Source organism: Aedes aegypti, chromosome 1 (genome assembly GCF_002204515.2).
Source record: "Aedes aegypti strain LVP_AGWG chromosome 1, AaegL5.0 Primary Assembly, whole genome shotgun sequence".
NCBI classification, from domain to species: domain Eukaryota; kingdom Metazoa; phylum Arthropoda; class Insecta; order Diptera; family Culicidae; genus Aedes; species Aedes aegypti.
Window position 1 is genome coordinate 178,413,049 of NC_035107.1, and position 23,381 is coordinate 178,436,429.

The window sequence follows — 23,381 nt, forward strand, 5'->3', positions numbered from 1 at the left end:
ATCTTATCTTAGATTGAAACTAATACTTAACTGTGCCCGGAGCGGAAGCCCCGGGAGAATGAACAAAGCCTTTTTGCTGGATCCGCCGTCAACCTATTGCTGTTGCTCCGACCATTCTGCATTTCGCGCCGGCCGCCGTGGATTGTTGTGGAGTTGAGAAGAATGTGGTAGAATTCTAGCATAACCCTGCAGAAAACTAATCATCTCGGTGTACTTGGGGAATTCTTGATCGACGCTTGCATCCGGTGAAAGTTCCTGCTTCAAATCTATTTCATTCAGATGTCGATCCCATTCACGTCTGGTGTTATCATCGAGGCGCGTATACAAATGGTACACTAGTGTAGAGCTCCATTGCTCCGTTGGCTCACCTAGCCGTTTGAGGTTTGCCAATTGTTCATCAAAGCTGTCGACAACATGAAGGAGCTCATCGCTGCTTTCGCTCTGCATTGGCAATGTGCAATATAGGGACTCCAAATGGCAAAAAATAAGCCGCCGTTTACTATCGTACCGCTGCTGCAATAGTTTCCAAGCCATGTTGAATCCATCTTCACTCACTTCAATATGGTTCACAAGCCTGGCTGCTTCTCCGTGTACCAACCCTTTCAAGTACTGCATTTTCTGCACACCTTGAATTTCGCACCGATTTAGAACACCGGCCACAAAACTGTCTCTGAACGACACCCAATGTTCCGCGCGACCATCAAACTCCATTAGCCGCAGCTCTGGATACCGCAAATGGGATACCGACGAAGATGGCGCAACAACTCCAGCTACGGTTGCTAACATACTTGAAGCTGAATTTTGTTTTGGAAGCTTGGACAATAAAACTGCTTTCAAAGCGTAGTATTGTGACTCGAATGAGAATCGTTCCTTTTGTAGCGAAATCGGACATTTCTCGGTGGACATCGCTTCAAGCTGAGCTGAGACATCGAAGAACAAGTTGAAGTGTTCATCAAGCTTGTCCAATCGCGCTTTGACCTGTCCAAGATGCTCATCAGGTTTGAATTTTTTAAGGAAAACTTCCAACAACGACATCGACTCCATCAAATTTGCGATCTTCTGCTGCAGTTTCGCAACGGTGTATGCAGACTCGTTATCACTCATCACCGACCGTACGCTTGGATAGGCGAAACACAAAGCACTTGACGGTTGGCGCCTTCTATCCACTGCAGCGTCTCAGGGCAATGATTTCACGAATTTTGTTGCACTACCGCGACGATTCTTGTTGCACTAAATCCGGCTCGAAGGACCATTAAATGTTCATGAAATTCGTCACTGTATCGGGCTCAAATGATTCCGTAGGGATAACAAATCAAAACGCGCGCAATTTTACTTATTTCCCGTTTATTTGGCTCGATCGATTTGTGTGGTATCAAGCGGCGGCGGTTAGATCTCAACTGCCTGATTGTTATGTGTGCATGCCTATTGCTGTTTTGTTGTTCCGTGTTGTTCTTTTGTGTTGTGTTTTTGTGGATCGTGTGTTTCCAGTACTTGTGTGTGATTCATAAAAATTCATTGTTAAATTACGTATCAAACAACTGCTTTAGACAGTATCTACACCGTTTCGGTCATGCGGGTTCTCCCGAATGTCCAGTTTGTGCAGGTTTAGAGGAAACGGCGGAACACGTTTTGTTCGTGTGCCCGCGTTTCCGCACAATGCGTGACCGCATGTTTGCCACATGCGGTCGGGACACGACTCCGGACAATTTGGTCCAGAGGATGTGTGAAGACGAGTTTGGCCGGAATGCCGTTTCATCGGCTATCACCCACATCGTCTCGGAACTCCAAAGGAGGTGGCGAGTGGACTCGAGGAGTGACTAGTGCAGACGCTAAACAACAGGTGGTCCAAGGGTTCGCAGTCGGCTACGTAGGTCATACCGGTGCCCTACGGTCGAAATCGACCCTTACAGCGATTAAGTGGCCGCGGGGAGAACATCCTGGTAGCGCTGCTGTCGTGGCGCCGGCCTACTGGGTTGGATACGAGCCTATGGTTGTTCGTAAGGGTCGGGGCAGGTGGAGGCCCCTTCGTCAGCAATCCCAGCTGGTGCTAGCTGATAGGGCCTGAGCCTTCAGTAGGTCAAATTGCGAAGCCCGCAGTATCAGTTCTTGATACCTGCGGTGCAGCTGGGCACGGGCGTTGTGGCACCTGAGCCTTCAGCAGGTCAAAATAGTGGAGCACGCAGTATCAGTTCTTGATATTTGCAGAACAGCTGGATGCGGGCTTTGTGGTTGACCCTGCCCGCCTTCAGAGGACAATGGGAGTGGTAAGGACCACCCGAGAAGCTGGCAAAGTGCATGCTACCTTGGGAGACCCCCCTAAGCGTGTCATCGTTGCTGCATGGCTACGCAGCTAACCTGGAGGATGCGATGTGCAATAGCCCCTCTCCGAAGCAATGCCTTCTTGGTGGTCCCGGAGAGACGAAGGGTTTGGCGGCAATAGAAATGGTTTAGTGGGTCGGGGGTGTTGTCCTGTTTACTGCTTGCACGTAGTAAATGGTCCCAAACCCCACACTCTCAGACCTCGGTCCGGAGTCTGTTGAGCAGATTATCCCCCCATTGCTTAGAAGGAAAAAAAAAATACCACGGGTTCTGCCGCTGCCACAGTCGCCATGGGTTTAGCATGGTTCTGCTTGGCCGCCATCATCGACTTACGAAGTCTCATCAGGGCCTGCTTGAGGTCCTTACTGATGTTGGACTTCGAGGACGCAAAGTCAATGATGGAGTCAAGCTGCTGTGCAGCCACTTACATCGCAGAGAGCCCATCTCTACTTCTATTGATGGCCCTCATCAACCACGCTCCATCCGTAACCTCACCCGATAAGTAAGCCGGGATGAAATATGGTGTCCAACACTGGCACTACGTGCGCAGCTGCCTCTTCCTGCTTCCGCTCTCCTCAACGGAGGCCTAGCTAACCCACTTCTTGCAAAGGGGTTCACTTCTCTACTACCGCTACCTACGATTTTACTGTTCTTTTGATTTATGTTTGTACTCATTTAGAATCCCACAAGTTGCACGGGAAATGAGGTCCGCCACGCCAGAGCCCTGCATTAACGCGGTAAGGGACAAATTACTGTGAGGGGTGCCCAGGTACCCCACAGGCTTCGTAAACGATCGAGCATTTTTTTCACCCCCTCGACCACACATTCCTTGGCACGGGTCGTTGACACCTTGAATTGGGATTACCCCGTTTGGTGAACTCTTACCACCGGAACAGGTCATCCATAGTTCTATTCTAAGCCGGAAACTACACAGCTAAACTGCTCCCTAGGCGAACCCAATCGCGCTCGGCCCCACCAACTAGCATGTACATTGTCTTGGTCGCATTAGCCATCAATCCAACTTTTGCTACCTCGCGTTTCAGGCGGATTTAGAGGTCTGCCACCTTTTGAAATGTTCGGCCGACAACGTCCATATCATCCGCGAAGCAAATAAATTGACTGGATCTCGTAAAAATCGTACCCCGGCTGTTGAGCCCGGCTCTACGCATAACACCTTCAAATGCAATATTGAACAACAGACACGAAAGACCATCACCTTGTCGTAGTCCCCGGCGGGATCCAAACGAACTGGAATGTTCGCCTGAAATCTTCACACAATTTTCCATCGTCGCTCTTATCAATCGTGAGCCAGCCTTTTTCCTCTTCTTCTAAATTAATTTATTGTATGGAGATTCCAAAATGTTCAATAGGTTGCTAAGTATACCTCTTCCCCTACCCCTTAAGCAGACTTAATCATTAGTTTGCCATAATCTATGAAATGCTATCGAGTTTGAAGAATGAAGGATAATGTCCTAAACATGATAGTTTTATCATAAATAAAATGAACTCGATCATTTTCCTTGCTGTACCCAAATATTAATGGTACGTAAGGTACTTGACCTGACAAGTGCCGACAGGTACCCAGTTTGTGCTTCACTCATTACAACCTCTATTTTCATATTCTGTCTAAGGGTAACCGATTCTACTTACGTGACAGATAATCATTTCCCAACATTGATTGAACGTATGTATATTTCTATCGAACATTCTATGATGCCATATTATAGAGTAAAAGCAGAGGTCTCTGCAACTTCCTTAAGACCGTATACAGCTAATCACAATTCCAGTTGTCGCTAGGAAGTGGCCAGAGCAACTCTCGACTGTCAAAGGATGCGTCAATGTTCAACAACTCATGTTAAGTTTGAAATTTCTAATTGATTAGCGACCAAATCTCATTGAATAGGAATCTATGACAAAAGGTCGAAAGACAAAAGGCCGAAAGGACAGAAGGTCGAAAGACAAAAGGTCGAAAGGACAAAAGGTCGAAGAACAAAATAGAAGGGACAAAAGGTCGAAAATCTTTTTTCAAAGAAGGAAAAATTTCCCACCAAGCAAAACATTTTCGACCTTTTGTCCTTTCGACTTTTTGTCTTTCGACCTTTTGTCCTTTCGACGTTTTGTCTTTCGACCTTTTGTCCATAAACCTTGATAAACATTTGTATTGCTTCAAAATAAGTCTTTATTTTACATTCAAAGCGCTTGAAAACATTTTTTTTTTAATTTTTTTATTGTCGATAAAAACGGAATAATTTGTTGACGAAATCGGAACATGACAAAAACGGGACATATCTGTAAAACTAATATCATAAAATATTAAATGTTATTTCATGAAAAATCGATTACATAAGCTTTATCAGTAAAAAAGATCTGATTTTAATGAAGTTTATCTAAAGATATTTGATTTCAAAAGGATAACATAATGAAAAGCTGTAAAATAATGATTAATTTGCCTTCGCATTACGGTAACATGCTATGAAATTTTGCAGAGAAATTTCGGAAAAAAATTATAAACCTCACCCTTCTGTACGTAATTGAGAAAAACTCCTTCAAACAGCTGGTGAAAACTCAATTTGTCTGAGTATTTTGCATTAGCCTCTCCTAGCTAAGAAGTAGAAGCTGTGCTGCAATTTCTAACCTTCTATTCGCGAGTCAATTCTACAGGGGAGCATCCGTTAAGTATGTACGTAAAACTATAGTGCGAATTTCCCCTTAGTTAAAACATCGATTATCACACAGACCCAAACCTCCATTAGCTTGATGCTCCTAATGGATGACCCCTAAGAAATATCATACGTCGTGGTCGATGCGTCACAAAGAAGTATTTCTGTTCAATCGACCATAACTCTGAATTTTCTTCCCACTCAAAATTTCACTTAAACCAACAACACCTGATGGGTGATGTTTGAAAACCGTAACACACATTTTACGTCTTTTCCCGCAAGAATACACCCATATGCCTAGATATATCTGTTAGATGGTTAACTCTAACTGACGACCGAAGACGAATGTATGCTTTCTGCTGTTGCTGCTGACTGTTGCGGTCCGAAAATGCGCGCTTCTCGTTCCAACGGCAGCAAACTCTTTCCGCCAAACTATATAAAAAGCCTTGCTGATTCCTGCCGGTTGGCCAGTGACAGCTCAAACGTTGAACAGGAAACTCAGGATAACATTGAGGTGGAACAGTGATCGCAACGAAGAAGACTATTCATGAAGTGAAAAGTGGGAGCTGGTGAAAATTGTCGGTTGATTTTTAGTGTTGAAACAATGTGCACATTAATTTGATTTAATTTCTGTTACAATGCATCTGGCTTTTATCTTCAGTTTCGCTAAAAGCTTTGCAAGCAGTTGAGTTGATTTAAAGTGGTCTAATAAATCAGTTTAGTATCATCGGGACACACAATTTAGTTCGGTATTAGATTGATTGGATTACATTGCAAGTTCGGAGACCAATGATATGAATTTGAATTAATGGCCCGCGAGTGAGATTGAAGGGATAGAAGGAAATTTCACACCACTTGTTTTCGTCGCGTGAAAGTTGAACTTCAAACTATGGCTATCATAAGTGGTTTAATAGGCTATAAAGTGAAAATGATAGGCGCCTTATTTCTGATGTTCTGCTGTTGCTTCAGTTATGCAAAAGGTAAAGTAGTAAATTTAGTGCAACTGTTCTACACATCACTGCATATTTATCACATTCAACACTTTGGCAATTTCGAGTTAATACCGTGGTTCTTCATCAAATCATAAATACTTTTGACAAACTTAATAAAATCTGTGAGATTGCTCTAGAAAGTTAAAAAAATTTCAAATTGTTTTTTCATATTGCTAAATATAACCGCATAACAGTCACATTGAAGTTATACATGGGCCTCATAATGTTCTTCTTCTTCTTCTTCTTGGCATTAACGTCCCCACTGGGACAGAGCCTGCTTCTCAGCTTAGTGTTTTTATGAGCACTTCCACAGTTATTAATTAAGAGCTTTCTTTGCCAAAGCTGCCATTTTCGCATTCGTATATCGTGTAGCAGGTACGATGATACTCTATGCCCAGGGAAGTCAAGGAAATTTCCATTACGAAAAGATCCTGGACCGACCGGGAATCGAACCCAAACACCTTCAGCATGGCTTTGCTTTGTAGCCGCGGACTCTAACCACTCGGCTAAGGAAGGCCCCTGCCTCATAATGTAGTAGTAATGAAATTTCTATCTTATTTTTTCAGTATATTGACCCAATATGCTATATGAGCTGTACAAAATTTAAGCTTCAAATAAGTATTGTTAAGCTCTCGACAGTTTTTATAAATTTCAATTTCTTCTCATAGGGGCAAAAATGCATACTTGGTACTCCATTTACCCAACGCCTACTTTTTCGAGTGTTACAAGTATGCAGTTATGGGCAGAGTAATCCCAATAACAAAATGTAATGCAGGCTTTTGTCTTCTCACCAAATTACCCTTTCAGACTCAATCGAGAATCGACAAATTGACATTGAAAAATCAGTTTTCTTTGGGTTGGTAAATAAAATGTTTCTCTAGATTTGTTGAAAACTGCTTTCTCATGTTTGACAAATGTTCGATTATTAATTGAACTTCAAGTTCTGAATACCACAAATTTATTAAAAAGTCAGTTTTTTTCTTGGTTTATTGCACGGGCGCTTCATGTATCGGACACCGGCCTTAATTCATCCAAAGTTTACTATTGTGTCCATGTCCGCGTGGAGAACGTTAAGATTATGGATCCCAAGCGGAAAAATTTGCAATTTAGTCCAAAAGTATCTGGCTTTCAAACCGTTCGACAATTCAAAACATCACGGTAATTGCATTGAATGCCCCATAAAAAAATACTACTGACAAGACCATAATTCATAACAGTAAAAAGCACAAATCTAGAGAACCGAACATGCGTTTAGGCTGAAAACTTATTCGATTGGTCACCACCAGCTAGAGATCAGCTTAAACGGATGTTTGGTCCTCCAGATTTGTGCTCTTGGAAATTTGAGATTTGGCTTCGATTCATCTTCACCTTAATATGTACTTATTCTGGTGTTACTATCCAACTAAAACAAATCATGCTCCACAGCTTGATGTTCTCATGAGCACTTTTTCCATTAGTAACTGAAATTTTTCTTTGCCAATTGACCCATTTTTGCATGTGTTTTGTATTTTGTGTGGCAAGCACGAAGATAACCTTTGCTCTGGAAAGTCAAGAAAATTTTCACCCCGAAAGATCCCACGACTTTGTTAAGTCTTGCTGAATTGTTATGTATTTACGACCATTTAGGTTGATATGTTATCAATTAATATTTCAGCCAAAAATAGCAGAGTGTATTAAATTTTACACTTGTTGAGCCCGTAATCATCAAAGTGCAAATCTCTTAAGCTACACCTTCCAAATTTATTCATTCAGACCCCTAACGCAGAACTAAAGAGAGTAATTTCTTAGAATTCGGGACACAAAAAATCATGGAAAGGAATGTCACATGACACTTGGTATTATTCGGACAAAATATTAGAGGAAATTTTGATGGAACTCTAAGCTGGATTTTTTGAAAACTTTGTTAATCAAACTCATTTAGCTCTGAGATTTTTCAAAGAACCTTATCTGAGATTCTGACAGAGTCCTGGGCACAATTAAAAAGAATTGTTAATGAAATTAGCTGGGAGTTTAAACAAGCTGCGGCTCTGGTGACCTGGAACAATTAATATGCAATAATAATATAGTATATGGTATAAAAATCTAGTGCATAACATTGATGTTATTCCCAAGCTCAACATTAGGATGGTCAGAAATTAGGGTGACAAAACTTTGAAATTTGAGAACGTCATAGTTATTTCATCAGATTTAAACATTAAAGTGATCTAATAAAAGTGTAGCTTATCATTTTTACAATTATGAAAGAAATAACCAACACTTGGGAGACCTCATATAATGGTACCTCATATTAATAAAATATTAATAGATATTAGAATGGCAAAATATCAGGATAAGTTTGTATAATTTAACGACAACATAAGAATGTACCCATCATCATTGAGACATACAAACACATAAAGTTGTAAAAAAAACTCTTGGATTACACTCCATCTCACTAAAATACTGTTATTTATTTATTTCAGGATTGCTGAATCAGAATTTGACGATTTCATCCATCTTGAATGCAAGTTTGCCAGCTTTTATGGCAACTTATTTGCTTAATTTGCCAAAGAATTCATACTTCACATGTTATACAATACATATCAACAATGTTCATAATACATTCGATGCCCAATTTTTTTTTTGATGATTTATAGAAGTATTGCATTCTGCCATAAAAGAGAAACAAAGAATTTTGTGTGGAGATTGCAAGCGTGCTGAAATCGTCGATTTAATCTAAATTTATTATTATTATTATTATCTTTATAAACGAGATTTGCAGCCCGAGACTGGCTCATCTCAGTGTTTAATCTAAATTTATTCGTGCGGTTTAAACCCAGTTATATCTTGAATGAAATTTGAAGTCCCATTTTGCATACTTGGTGGATAAGATTTAATTCTCATGTAAACATCAATGAAACCAGAGTTTTATACAACTTTTTGGACCTGTGGCATAAAATTGTGACGTGTTGGAACATGTCTGAAAACGACATTAGATTCAGCAACCCTAAGTCTACTCGAGACAGATAATTTGATTCTCGAGACATGCAAAACGTTATTTTTGTTAGGCTGAGTTATCTATAATAATGGACACGCTAATAGTTTCACTGTATATTAGGGTGGTCCATTGTAGAGACTAAGCTACTTCCGCTTCTGCTTAACATTACGTTCCCACTAAGACAGAACCAGCTTCTAAGCTTAGTGTTCAAAGATCATTTTTACACTTATTAACTGAATGATTTCTTTGCCAAAGTTGCAATGTTTGCAATGATTATACTCTATGCCCAAGGTATTGTTAACATTAGGAAAAAAATCTCAACCGACTAGGAATCGAACCCACACACCTTCAGTATGGCATATTTCTGAAGAGGCATACAAACGTTAGGAAAAAGGACGTTAGCCATAAAGATGTTAGGCATAATGTACGTTAAGGATAAAGACATTAAGCATAATGGATGTCAGGCATAAAAAAAAATATTAGGCTTAGTGGACGTTTGGCATAAAGCATCTTGCGTGTGTTCCATTCAAAACTCATCTCATATCGAAAATTATGGGTGGGTGTCCTTAAGATGTAACAACTCATTTAAATAGTGAAAAATTCATAGAAAAAGCGTCACGAGGAATTGACTTGATTGGTTGGTCACAAATGAATATTTCCAGTGTTATGATTATGATTAATTTAGTAATGAACCCATTATCGCAAGATATGAAAGAATATATTTGTCATGGTCATTGTTATCATTCTAAAATCCAGCTCAATCCACTATTATTTATTTCGAGAGATGTTTATTTAAGTGAGTATATGACATTTTTGGTTACATTTTTCTTACATATTTGCGTTAATTCCAAAGAAGGCAAATCATCCATATATGTATAAGTACTTATAATGCAAACGATTAACTTGAAGACAACAATCAAGAATCATGTCAAGAATTTATGTTATGATAGGTTACATTAACTTCAACAATAATTTTCTGGTAGTATGACAACATCGTCAATTGCAAATCAATTTAATGTAGTGAGAACAGTACCTTTCCCGAGCAGTGGATAACAACAAAATTTCAGATACAGATTGTTACAGATAATAAATTTTGATTAATTTTTGTTAGATGCACATTGAGTCGATGGAGGCAATTATGACCTAATTAAAACAAAATAACTTATAATAACAAAGGCTGTTTCAGGGGACGGACCTGGTGTAGTGGTTAGAACACTCGCCTCTCACGCCGAGGACCTAGGATCGAATCCCATCCCCGACATAGTCACTAAAAATTGTAGTGACGACTTCCTTCGGAAGGGAAGTAAAGCCGTTGGTCCCGAGATGAACTAGCCTAGGGCTAAAAATCTCGTTAATAAAGATAAATAGATAGATAAAGGCTGTTTCAAATTTGTTTCAGTTCAAAACATAATTATAACACAATTTGCTATAAAAAAATGAGAGCAATTGCTTATAACAAATGTTATTATAATTCAGATGTGATAAATTACAAAATAAGCTATATTTTTGTTTGATTTGAAACATAATGATTTACATTTTTGTTCAAATTATAACATATTTTGATTCAATTTTGCTTAGTGTAGAGGTAATTGAGCTTTAATTTTTGTTTTTTGAACTACTAACCAGCCAAAATTATAGCATATTTTGTTACAAAAAATGCGCTTTCTGAGTAACAAAACTGTTACAACTCTGTTGTAATCCACTGGTCGGGTTTCCTCTTCTGCAAACAATTTTCGATGATTTTCAGTCAATTTTGATCTGTCGCGTACCGAAAGTAATTTGAAATTATTTGAGTCGTTGAGTTGGAAAAGTACAATTTAATTAAGTATTTGTTTTAGATGCAGAAGTCAATTTCAAATTCAACATAGCACAGTATTCAGCATTTAGCATGGCGTGCATTCAGGTTCAAAATAATATTCCCGATTTTTTTGTACAGAGCTCCAACAGCTTATCTGATTCCCAAGGGTTCCACATAATCATTCAAGAGTAAGTCGAAATGATGGAAATATTCACATCTACAATCAGCATACTTGTTGGGAGAAGATGGTTTTTGAAACAGCGTTTTCTTCCAGTCATTTAATTATTCGTATACAAGTATAAAGGATAGCCCATGATTGAAAGAAAGGAAAATGCATGATAAAAATATTAAGAGCAATAATGACATTAATTTTTGAAAAATTATGTTTCGACAAAACAGCTTATTTAAAATAAATCCACTAATTTTTTCGACAAAATGACTATTTCAATTCAAATAACGGATAATCTATGAAGCAAATTTTCCAGTTACATGTTCACTACCAAACTTAAATAATAAGCGCCGCAACACAAATTCTTAGCTTAGTGTCTAGTAGCACTTCTACAGCTATTAATCAAAATTTTGATTTGCCAAAATAGCCATTTTGCATTATTATTTGTGCACGATACACGAGCATGATTATACTTCATGGCCAAGGAAGTGAATAAAACGAAAAGAATCTGGATCGACTAGGAAACGAACTAAGATAGTGTGATGCGGTTCTGATTGATCAAAGCTAAACACGATGGATATGTTTAGCTTTGATCAATCAGAACCTGCTATTATCCCAGTATTGCAGTGGATGATGCTGATACAAACCAATGCCAAACAATTCTTTCCCAAGACGGCTTTCGCATTGTGCAATAAAGTTTTGATACATCTTGATCGTTTATTAGAAATAGGGCAATAAAATTATTACTTGCCGGTTTCTCTATTCGTCGTATCGTTTTTATTTATGTCGCAATCACTTTTCAGATTCGTCTCACAGCAAACGGCTCACTGTGGTATAGTGAGTGGTCAAAATACAACATATCAACGCTATGATAAAATGTTCTACTAGAATATATAGATCTACGATAATCTATGCGGTCGTTTAGTGAATTTAGTAAAATTTCGTGAATTGTAGAAGTTTTACGGAGTGAATTAATTCCTTCAGCGAAGAAGTACGAAGGTTATCCATAGTGTCAATGAGTGCCCGGTGAAGTAAGACACACAGGGGGTGGGACGAAATTTGTATTTTAAAGTGGTCTGGATCAGTCGATCGCTAAGCATTTCGCTCGAATCGTGTTTGTCCATGCGATTACGGAGAAAAAGTGCAAAGTGGATAATTTAACTGAAATTATTTATCGAAATACAGTACCGTAAAATCGGGTGTAATTGATCAGAAGGGTGAAATTGATCATCGTATCACACGATTTTATTTATTCGTAATGGAGCACAAATATCAATGTAAGCTGCAGTAAATGAACGTTGCTTGTCGTAACTATTGTAGAATTGTGAGTTGTGAATTTTTTTTTTTTGCGTTGAAGAATGTTTATTACTATGAAAATAACGTAAAATTTCAAATCATGCACGGTGCAGTATTGACAAACAGCTATGAACTTCTATTTATAAGCAAGGATTTGAACATGGTATAAACCTGAAATTTTGTGAGGATGCTTGAGATATATCCCCAAACCAGATTTCATCACCAAAACTCGTACCAATTAGCTCATATGGTTGAAATAATTGAATTTCTGTTAGATATCATTGGATTCCTTAGGAAATTGCATACATTTAGGCGTTTTCCGCGTAATTCTTGAAATTTAACTATTCGTTATTTATATAAATATTGCATTGTTAAGAATTTTACAAGCATATTCGGATTCAGGGAGCTCAAAATTATCATATAGAGTAGTTTTGGAAACTAACAATAATGGAATTGACAAGTGATCAATTTCACCCCGAAATGAGATCCTCTGATATTTTATTTTAGAGGTATTTGTTAACACTAAAATGACATTTGTTAGAAAATTTCGGTACATAAGTCGATGAGGCTCACCTTCGTACTTGTTTTCCTGCATTTAGTTGTTTGGAATTGTTAACATTATAGAAAACAGACTAGAAAAACCGTGAAAAATGATCAATTTCACCCGAAATTACGGCAGCTTTATACCATTTTGGTGTACATTGGACAAACTATAGCACCCTTCAAATTTTTGTTCCAGGTTAGTTCGACTATCCGCCGTAGTGGAACATTTTAAGATTGATACGACGAATAATAGTGCCTTCGACGAAGTAGATCGAAACCCTACCTTCAGCATGGCTTTGCTGTATGGTCGCAAAAAAAGCTGCTTCATTTTAAAGGCCCTTTATAGCATTGTGCTGATCCTTTAATCAAGTGTTGTCCTATAAATTGACCTCAAAGGATTCACAACTATGAGACGACTCCAATGCAATCGTGTTTCAAATGTCACACTTTTTATCCATCACAATTATCAGCCTTCAGTTCGTTCAAAATCTACATTGGACTTAGACAGAGTGCTTGATTTCCAAGTCAGTTGTTCAACATAAAAAAATGTGTTCCAGATATTGCAAAATTCGTGTTATTTCCATGCTGCGGTGAAAATTTCAGATCAATTGGAGCAGTAGAAACCGAGATCCAGGCCTCCAAACTGTTCAGTACTGTAATTGTACTATTTACAAAAGCGATGGCAGGCAAGGAAAATAATTAACACTTCAGTCGTCGCGCTGTTGTATTTTGTACAACGGTGGTGAAAAAACCTCGCTCATCGTTCACAGCATCAGCGTGGTGGTTCTGACGGTGGCAAACCGCGCGACGACTGAAGGGTTAAATGACGTGGATATGTTCATAATACAATATTGAAGAGGTTCACCATGATTTAGTCTGAACGTAGGAACACGAAGAAAAAGAAAAAAAGGATGGCATAGCGTACAAAATTATTAGGTCGCAAATCATAACCTAAATTTCAACAACTATTTGGAGATTCGCACATGCCGCGTACTTTACCGAATCCAATGTCAAACTTATGTATCTTCTTAAAAAAGGAATCCGTCTAGTTTCACTCATATGTGTTAATATTGCGCCCCATTAGCACTACAAAATTCCTCAAACAAAGCCACAAACCAAGAGTGGATATATTTCTGCAAAAGACTTCACTGCCAATGTTCTTTTCTTTGTGCTACATATTTCGTTGTTGGTGTCTGACTCCAGTGATGAACTGTAGACGGGAACAAAACAAAAACCAAGACAATGAAAATATTTCTTATGATTTCAATGCTGGAACTAGAAAGCATCACATTATAGCATTTGTATGACGTGCAGAGCATAAGGGCAATGACGTCAAACATTTGTTCACTGTTTGATTCTTTGCCGGCAGATAAAATCTAAACAAACATTACGAGTTTTCGCTTCAACAGTATGCAATCTCAAAGATGTATTCGTTATGCAGAACCTAATTCATGGTTTTAAAATGATACGCTGGTGTGACCAGTGGGTCTCAAAGCTACGATTACTGTAATATTATAGGAGCCTTCCTTAGCCTAGTAATAATGTCCACAGTAACAAAACAATTCCAAAAAATAGACAGAACTCTATTTTTATAATAAAGATTGTAAGCAAAATATGGGAATTTCAGTTGATATGGTATCGAAGCTGAATTCATAAAGATGGGCCTGAGCAGGCACAATGAATAGACTGATAGGCACATTTTGGGAAACAGAACAGCTACCAGAGAAGTGGAAGAAGGAGTAATATGTCCCATCGGCAAAAAGGCGACGAGTTGGATTGTGATAAATTCCTAGCGATTAGCTTCCTAAATGCGATCAAAAAAGTTTTATACCAGATCATCCTTCGTCGCAATCAACTGAAGTAAACGAGTTCGTGGGAAGTTATCAAGCCGGCTTCGTTGACGGCCGTTTGACAACGAACCAGATCTTTACTATACGACAAACCCTTCAAAAATGTCGCGAGCCCCAGGTCCCAACGCATCACCTTTTCATTGATTTCAAGGCGGCATGCGATAGTATTTATCGCGTAGAGTTATGGAAAATCATGGACGAGAACAACATTTCAGGAATTTTCACAAGACTGATAAGAGCAACGATGGAAGGTGTGCAAAATTGTGTGAAGATTTCTCGTGAACATTCCAGTTCGTTTGAACTCCCCCGGAGAACTACGACAAGCTGATGGGCTTTCGTGCCTAAGCTCGTTTCACCGAAATCCGTGAGTTTCATCGTGATCTCAACAGCTGAACAGTTCGGTAAAATAAAACAACGTAACTCCGTCGACATTTTAAAGATTGCGGTGAAATTTTGCCGAATACTATAGAAATTCACCGAACTGTTCAACTTTTGAGACTTTACAGGTAATAATTTAAGTTTGGCAGGCATAACAGCCAGGGTACGATTTTGAATAGATCTAGTCATTTTGTTTGCTTCGCGGATGATATGAACATTGTCGGCCGAACATTTGAAAAGTTAGCAGACCTGTGTACCCGCCTGAAACGCGAGGTAACAAAAATCGTTCTGGCGATTATTGCGTCAAAATACATGCTAGTAGGCGGAGCTGAGCGGTACAGCCGGGTGCTTAGGACGATCTTCAGCGGATTGCAGGAGAACGATTTGTGGTGGCGAAGGATGAACCACGAGCTCGCCAATCTCTACGGCGGACCCAGTATCTAGAAGTTAACCAAAGCCGGAAGGATACCATGGGCAGGACGTGTTGCAAGAATACCGGACTGCAATTCTTCAAAGATAGTATTCGCTTTGGATCGGTCATCAAACTGTTCATGCAGCGAACCATCGTTGAAGTCGCAGCCATTGTTTGCCGCTGTCGCCGTAAGAAATCGCTTCGATTTGGTGGAGCCTTAAACCGTATAGGCCTGAGTGAAAGCAAAAATTCTAAAACCTTCACCGCTCAGAAAATTTTTAATGGAATCAAATGATTTTTTGTCAGTATACTGGACCACATTTCTAGTTTTTAGAAGTGGACAGAGGAACGCGGAAATATTCCTGTGGTCGAAGTTATTCCGGTGGATCACTGGGTCAGGTCGGGTGAGAAAGGTACTGTGCGTTTGTGCCTCTGGAGGTAGTCAAATTTCAAGTCACAGATAATTTCCGGAATCGGTTGTAATGTGGCCACTACATGTCGGAATTTTAAGAAAATTGCATCAGTGTTAACCTTTTGAGAAACGATTGAATTGGATAACTATGAGTTTTTCATTTGATTAATTCTACAAAAAACTATTTTCGGATCCAGGGACGCCTAAAACTTACGATACAGTGGCCAATTTGTATCTTCACATCTGTGCCAAGCTTATGGGAACGCATTTTAGTGCACAATTATGTTTGATTTCTGCTTTTTGAGAATTGAAACGGTTTAGTATCCAACAAATCTATAACCGGTTCTTCCGGGTATTACGGCCGAATGGCCACATCCAGTATATTTTAAACGGTGCAAAACTCTTAATTTCTTATGTTGAATATCAGATCATCATGATTTAAGCAAATTGAAATTATTGTCATTGAAAATAAATAAAGGTAACTTGGCATGTCCCTAAAAATAGCCATTTTTTCCCCGACTTGACCCAGTGACCCACCGGAATAACTCCGGCCACAAGAATATTTCCGAGTTTCTCTGGCCTGTTCTAGAAACTAGATATGTGGGCCAGTTAACTGACAAAAAATCATTTGCATCCGTTAAGAATTCTCTGAGCGCTGAGAGTTTCAGTATTTTTGCTTTCACTCAGGCCTATGCGGGTTAATATTGTAAAGGTTTCTGATGATATGGTTCTAGCATACCACTCCCACTGGAAAAGACACAGCATCTCCACCTAAAGCTCAACGTTTATATACACTGTTACTGGTTGAAAGCTTCCATTTCCAACGTTGCAAATTTCCGTTACATGGTCTTGGGCCGTCAGAGAATCGATCTCTATACACCTTCAGCATGGCTTTGCTTTTACCACGGACACTACCACAAAACTTAGGAAGGCCCTTAGCTTAGTTGAAAACTAATCCAGTTACCTATACCCTTGTCGGCTACACAAAACTCGTGAGTACTTATCACAAATCCTTATAAAATGTAGTATAAAGGTCAATGAATTATCACATTCGCTATCTTTAACAACTAATGGAAAACAAACATAGTAAGTATATCAAACACCACTGTTGAATTTTATCTACTCAGTTTCAACAAGTAAAATACATTTATTCAGTAAGCATCGTCCCTGTTCACTATCACTAACCCTGTTGTACAGGTTCATGTTTTCCGAAAGGCTTTCACCACTTTTCACTGCGAGTCACTGTCACCTCTATGCAGAAACCGCAAACAACAAAACATCATCGTTTTACCACCACCCACCGTCATCACATCGAGCATTCGTTGCAAGTAGCATATGAGCGACTATCTGCTATCTCTACGAGCAAATGAGCAGATGATAATTTCCCGCGATTCTTATCGTACCTGCAGCTCAGGACGGGTCAGCCATGGCGCCCTCTTAACTTCTATGTCTGCTGTGTTGAGCTAAGGCTCAGTGTTTTGTACATTGCATTCGCCATTCGTCATTAAGGTTAAAGTACAGCCGAAGCTTGTTATAACGACATCGCAAGGGACCGTCGTAATAGAGAAATGTCACTATAGGGAATAGTTATAACATTAAAATATTTTTCAAGGGACCAAAAAATGTCGCTATAAAGAGCTTTTGTCGCTATAAAAGTTGTCGTTATAACGTGCTTCGACTGCAGAACAGTCAAAATGATTGCATCCCAGCAGAACGAGGAAGCTTCTTGATTGGAAGATAATTGCGAAAATCTCCTTCTGTTACACGTTTCAGTTGGTTATAAATGAACCCTCCATGGATATGAACCTTCACCTTCCACATTCAGAAAAGCTTTAAGTTTCTGAATTGTTGATGAGTGACGCTGTTGTTTTTTTTTATTTCTAGTACTTGATTTTGGAAAGGAGGACGGACCACGGGTAGCTTATGAACAATTTTTATTGAATAACTACCGTAATCCGGGTTCAAATTGACACCAAGACGAATAAAAGATATTTTTTAATCATAATATGCACAGCTAAATATATGTTGTAAATTTAAGTTTATTTTCATGCACATATTTGGAGCATCAAAATAAACCTAAATTTCAACGACCAATCCATTATTTTTCAATCGAATTCACTTTAAATTTACACGATCATGTAACATTCAACCAGTTTTAATAGAAAATTAAATGAATATTAATTTAAATTTACATGATGCTGTAACAATACACAAATTTGATTTATTTTTACAGTAGACTTCAGTTTACATCACATTGAAAATTAAATATTTTTTTCTGTTTTGTTGTATGGTGATCAATTTCACCTCTATGAGTATTTTTCGATTTTCTAATAATGCCAAATAATGATAGTATACGCAGCAAGGGTCCATTCATAAATGACGTAGCATTATGGGGGAAAGGGGGTTTCACGTATTTGTGACGATGTGTGACGAGGGGACGGAGAGGTACCTAACTAGTGGACGTATCATATTAAACTAAAAATAAATATAAAATTAAAAAAAAAAAACAACATCGGTATCGATTGACCTTCTTAATGCATTAAGAAAAATGCACACTATGCATTAAGGGTTAAAAATGACCCATGTCTTTTCAATGCACTCAAAAATCTATTTTTAAACCGATTTTGGATTTTTAGCTTTATATGATAGATATGAAACCGGCGAAGGGAACCTATGGCATATATGACCACTCTGGACTCAAGGCACTCGACACTGAAGAAGTCTGTAAGTCTCAGACGAAATAGGCCTATCTGTCAAGATAAGCAACATATTAGAGATTTGCTGGCCTACACTTTTAGTATTTTATTTTTTCTTTTGCAACAGTGAAGTGAAGTATTAAAGTTCAATAAGTAGTTTTTTTCTTAAACATACTTTAATAATCCCTTCCATAAATTAAAAAAAAAGTGTGGTGATGTAGGGGTTTTTCCAAGAATTATTGCAGTGATTTCTACAGGGAAATCTCTACAGGGATTGGTCTAGAAAATTCGCTAAGAGTTTCTGTGGAAATGCCTCCGGTGCATCCTTCATAGGTTCCTCAAGTAAAATTTCGACTGGGATTTCTCCATGGTTTCTCGAGGAACCCTTTCAGATATTCCACCAGAAATTCTTCAAACAATTTGTCCTGATGTTCTTTCAAAGATTCTTCCATAGACTCTTTCAAGGAGTCAACCAGGAAAAACTCTATAGAAATCATTGCGGAGATGTCTTCCAGTATTTCTCCAGGAAAACCAGTAATCTCCAAGGATTACTCCAGATATTTCAAAAGAAATTCCAAAAGGATTCCAACAAGGATGAAAGATGCAGGGATTCTCCCAGGTAGTCCTCCTCAGGGCTTCACGGATTCCTCCAGGGATCGCTCCAGGGATTTTATCAGGAATTAATCCAGCAATTCTTCACTTCACGAATCTTTTAAGGGATTCCTCCAGCCTGGCTCCAGGAATTCCTTAAGGAATACCTCCTAGAAAATCGCTACGTGAAGGCAATCTTCCAAAGATTCCTTCAGAAATTTCTCCAGAGATTCGTTTTGGCCTTCTAAAAATTTCACCGATTCCTTCAAATATTCCTTAAAAAATTCCTTCAAAGATTAAACATAGAATCATCCTCCAGAAATTTCATCAGAAGATACTCTTAGAATTTCTTAAAGGATTATATTAGAAAAATTTCTACTTAGTTTCCTCTAGGAAAGTCCCTTTATGGATTCCTCCAGGTATTTCCCCAGAAATTTATCCAGGGCTTTCTCCAGAAAAATATTTACAAAGATTTCTTCAGGGATTTCTCCCGCATATTTTTCACAATGATTCTTCTAATGATCCTCCAAGGATTACGTCAGGAATTTCTTCAGAGATACCTCCTGAGATGCCTTCAACTATTCTTTAAGCAATTTACCAGGACAATCCTTCAAAGATCCCATCACAGATTCATACACTAAAAAAATCCCGAAGGAATTTCTTAATGAGATCCCCGGGAGAATTCCTGGACGAAGTCCTCGCAGTAATTTCTTTAGGAAATCCTCTGATAAATTTCTGTGGAAAATCTCCGGAGGAATTCCCGGTAAAATCCTGGATGGAATTCCCGTAAGCATTCTTGGAGCAAATCTCCGGAGGGAATCCTTGAAATCCCCGCAGGAAGTTCTGGAGGAAATTTCAGAAATTCCCAGAGAAATTCCTGGACGAAATTCCCGCAGGAATTTATTTTGGAAATTCCCTGAGATAAATCCTGGAGAAAATCCCAGGAAGACTTCTCGGGGGAAATCCTCGGAGGGATTCTTGGTAATAATCTCCGTATTAATTTCTGGCGAAAATCCCCGGAAGATTTCTGGTAGGAGTCTCCTGAGAAACTCCTGGACGAAATCATCGAAAGAATTTCAGGAGGAAAACACCGCCCATTGATCACAAAGCCATATCTAGGAAGACAAAAATGATGGCGCCTAAGCCGTCAATTTTAGATATATGGTGTCTTCGGCAAAGTTTCTCCATATTTTTCAAAGATTTTTTTCAGTAATGTGAAATTAGGGTGGCCCATATGGTTTACGAGATGACTTTTTTGAGCACATAATCTTTTTTACTGACGCATTTAGGACTACACAATGTTCTACAATGTTTCAGAACAACCGATTTGGAGCAATTTTGCCAAAGAAACCAAATTTCTATCTCTTATGGTTCACGAGTTAGGATTTTTATTAACAAAAAAAGTTAGGGTGGTACTGAAAAATCAGTTTTTTCTTGATAACTTTTTATACGATAATTTCTCGTAAAAACTTCGTTCCGAGCACTTTTAGAACTTTTGATTGTGCAGCTTTTTGCAGAAAAAAACTACTGTTCTATCTCTTATGGTTACAGAGTTATCAGAAATTTTCGAAAAAATGGTTGCTTTCAAATGCCGACATCTCCGAAAGGCGCAAACGGATTTTTAATCTTTTGTCGCCATTAGAAATATTATTTCTTTCTCTGTTTATGGTGATAAAACTGTGAGGACGTTTTTTGTTTGAAAAGATTGATAAAATTTTGAAAATAATATGTTTTTAACCGAAAATTGTCCATAACTTGAAAAATAATCGAGATAGCTATTTGGTGCGTTCGGCAAAAATGTGCAAAATTGAAAGTTCTAAAAGTGTTTTATACAAAGTATTCATAATAAATTCACGCTTCACTATTCACCATAAACCGAATTTTATATGGTAGAGAAAGCGAAAAATGAGGTATTTACTGGAACAACCGAAATAACAGTATGCAAAATCATTTAAAATTAAATATGTAAGTTAAGTATTGGGCTATCGGAGATCAGTTTTTAAAAAAAGAATTAAACTTATCACTTCCACGATTGAACAAAGAATGAATTTATTGTCTAATTAATGCTATAATGAAACCTACACTTGCCCTACTCTGCTGACCTACGTTTATAGTCCAGTTTGCATACTCTGCATACTTCCGTCGTCCGGGGTCCGTCTGTTGCTAGGTCGATTTGCTACGTCGTCGTTTGGTGCACTTGCCGTGGCTCCGCCTGGGGTTGGACTTTGGTGGTGATGTGGACTTATGCGATGTGACCGGATGATACCTTTGGTTGATTATCGAACTTGATGACCGTTGCGAATTTGTGTGGGTTGATGTCCTCCGTAACTACTCCCCCTTCGAGACCGATTCGTCCCGAATTGGTAAAGGTGTACTCCTTCCTTGCATTTATGTTTCTTGGTGTAGGATAGAGTTGGCTTGAACTCCCAATTGCTCGTTTTGGTATATTGATGTAGATGAGAACGGTGGTGGCTATTACTGAAATTATACTGAGGATTGCGAAACCTACACTAGTGTAGGTGTGGGTTATGTTCTTAAGCTCGAGGCTTGAAATCTGTTTTCGGTTGTGGAGATGTAATTCTTGTAGCATCTCCATTGTTATGTTTGGCTCTAAAATGTGTTGATCTATTTTCACTCCATCTAGTGGTATAATGGTCTGTTGTGGTTTGGTGTAATAAACAGTATTGCTGTATGTGACATTGTCAAGAGTCACTGAGCAGTTCGCGAAATAGATCAAAAAGGTACCTTGCAAGGTTCTGTTGGAGAGGTTGCAGGTGTTAGTCATTTTGACTTGTGGTACGTTTTTTATCACAATGTAGTTTTCAGTGAGCCTTTTGATGTTTCCGTTATCCCTGTTGTATTTGGTGAATGAGCAATTACCTGGTAAGCCCCTGAGTAGTTTGGAAAAACATCTGTCCTTGGAGATGTCTAATAATTTGTCCATGCTGCACATCGTATTCGGTCCAATAGAGTGACATTCCTCTTTGACTAGAAATGTCTTGTTATTTCCAACAAGTGCGGTTGCAAATGGCAGTGTGATGATTCGTCTGTCAACGGGTATGGGCTCCATCAAGATGCGATTGAAGTTTGTGGACTCTAACTGTGGAATGAAGATGATGAAATATAATTTTTGGTCCTTGAAGACTGACCTAATCCCTAATAACTCATATGTTTGATCAAGGTTTTGAAAGGTAACGTTAAATCGTTCTAATTTTTCTCTAATAAGGTACAATTCTGATCTATCTAGGATATTTCTGGAAATTACATTAAGGTTTGCTAAGTGTGTTGTTTCGAAAATTGATTCTAATTCTTTTTCTATCTGATCTAGCTGGTAGGTTGTTTTGAAAGTCTGAATAAGGAAAGATATGTTATTGATTCCTGTTCTATTATTTAGCCCCTGTTTGATTTTAATCAGCTCTCTAGTTATCAAAGTTTGTTGATCGTTAAATGTTTTTGTCAGTTTATTAACTTGATTTTCTATTTTTTTATTTATTCTAATCTGAAGATTGTTTTGTTCTATTAGGCTGTTGCTTTTTACTTTCAAATTTGAGATTTCGTGGTTAATTTGCAAAAGATCATTATCATCTAGATTTCCAGTTATTAATTTAATACTTGAGCCTAGGAGATTAAATGCTCCTCGTTTGTTTCTACTATGGGGCAAAAGATTATTGAAAAGTTTCAGGATACTGTTATATTTGTTGGAAAGTAAAACGGTGAGATCATGAAAAGCATCAAAATGTCTGAGTCCTTGTATGATTGTGTCAACGTTATTCAGTAGTTTTTGGTATTGGTCGAGGTCGATCTCATGATACAGTCTATCTTGTCCTTTGATAATGAAACAACGTCCAGATGTGATCGTCAATAGTCCTGGGTTCGTTGATAGGTCCTGTATGTAAATTGTATGCGTTTGTGTACTGGCTACACATAGAATCCCAATCATCACAAGTGTAGTTGATCCCATGGCTTCCTGAAATAGAGAAATGTATTAATCTAGGATTCTTCTTATTTTCATTTTATGTAGTCTGCGGTTCATGTCATCAATGAATGTCTTTGTATTATCATTTTTAACATGTACCTCAGAATACTTTTCGTTGGTTTTATTTTTGATTCCTTGTACTTTGTGGTAGATTTGATCGTTTTCTTGTAATTTTGGGGCATTTTCCAGATGTTTATTTCTTTGATCTAAATTCGCTTTTTGTGTTTTACTCAATTCGAGAGTTACTTCTTCGTAGAGCTTATTTCTTTTTTCAATTATTTCATTGATATCAAGAGGTCTGACATCTTGATC

General features: G+C 38.4%; 1 protein-coding gene across 1 annotated transcript in view; it reads left to right on the forward strand.

The window, feature by feature from the left end:
• Positions 1-5,442: 5,442 nt before the first annotated feature.
• The window catches only part of LOC110679499, a 38,529-nt gene continuing 20,590 nt past the window's right edge, over positions 5,443-23,381 (forward strand). Inside the window, exon 1 of the mRNA XM_021854293.1 lies at positions 5,443-5,959. Coding sequence (XP_021709985.1) covers positions 5,869-5,959 — 91 coding nt within the window. The 5' untranslated portion in view covers positions 5,443-5,868. The remainder of the gene's footprint in view (positions 5,960-23,381) is intronic.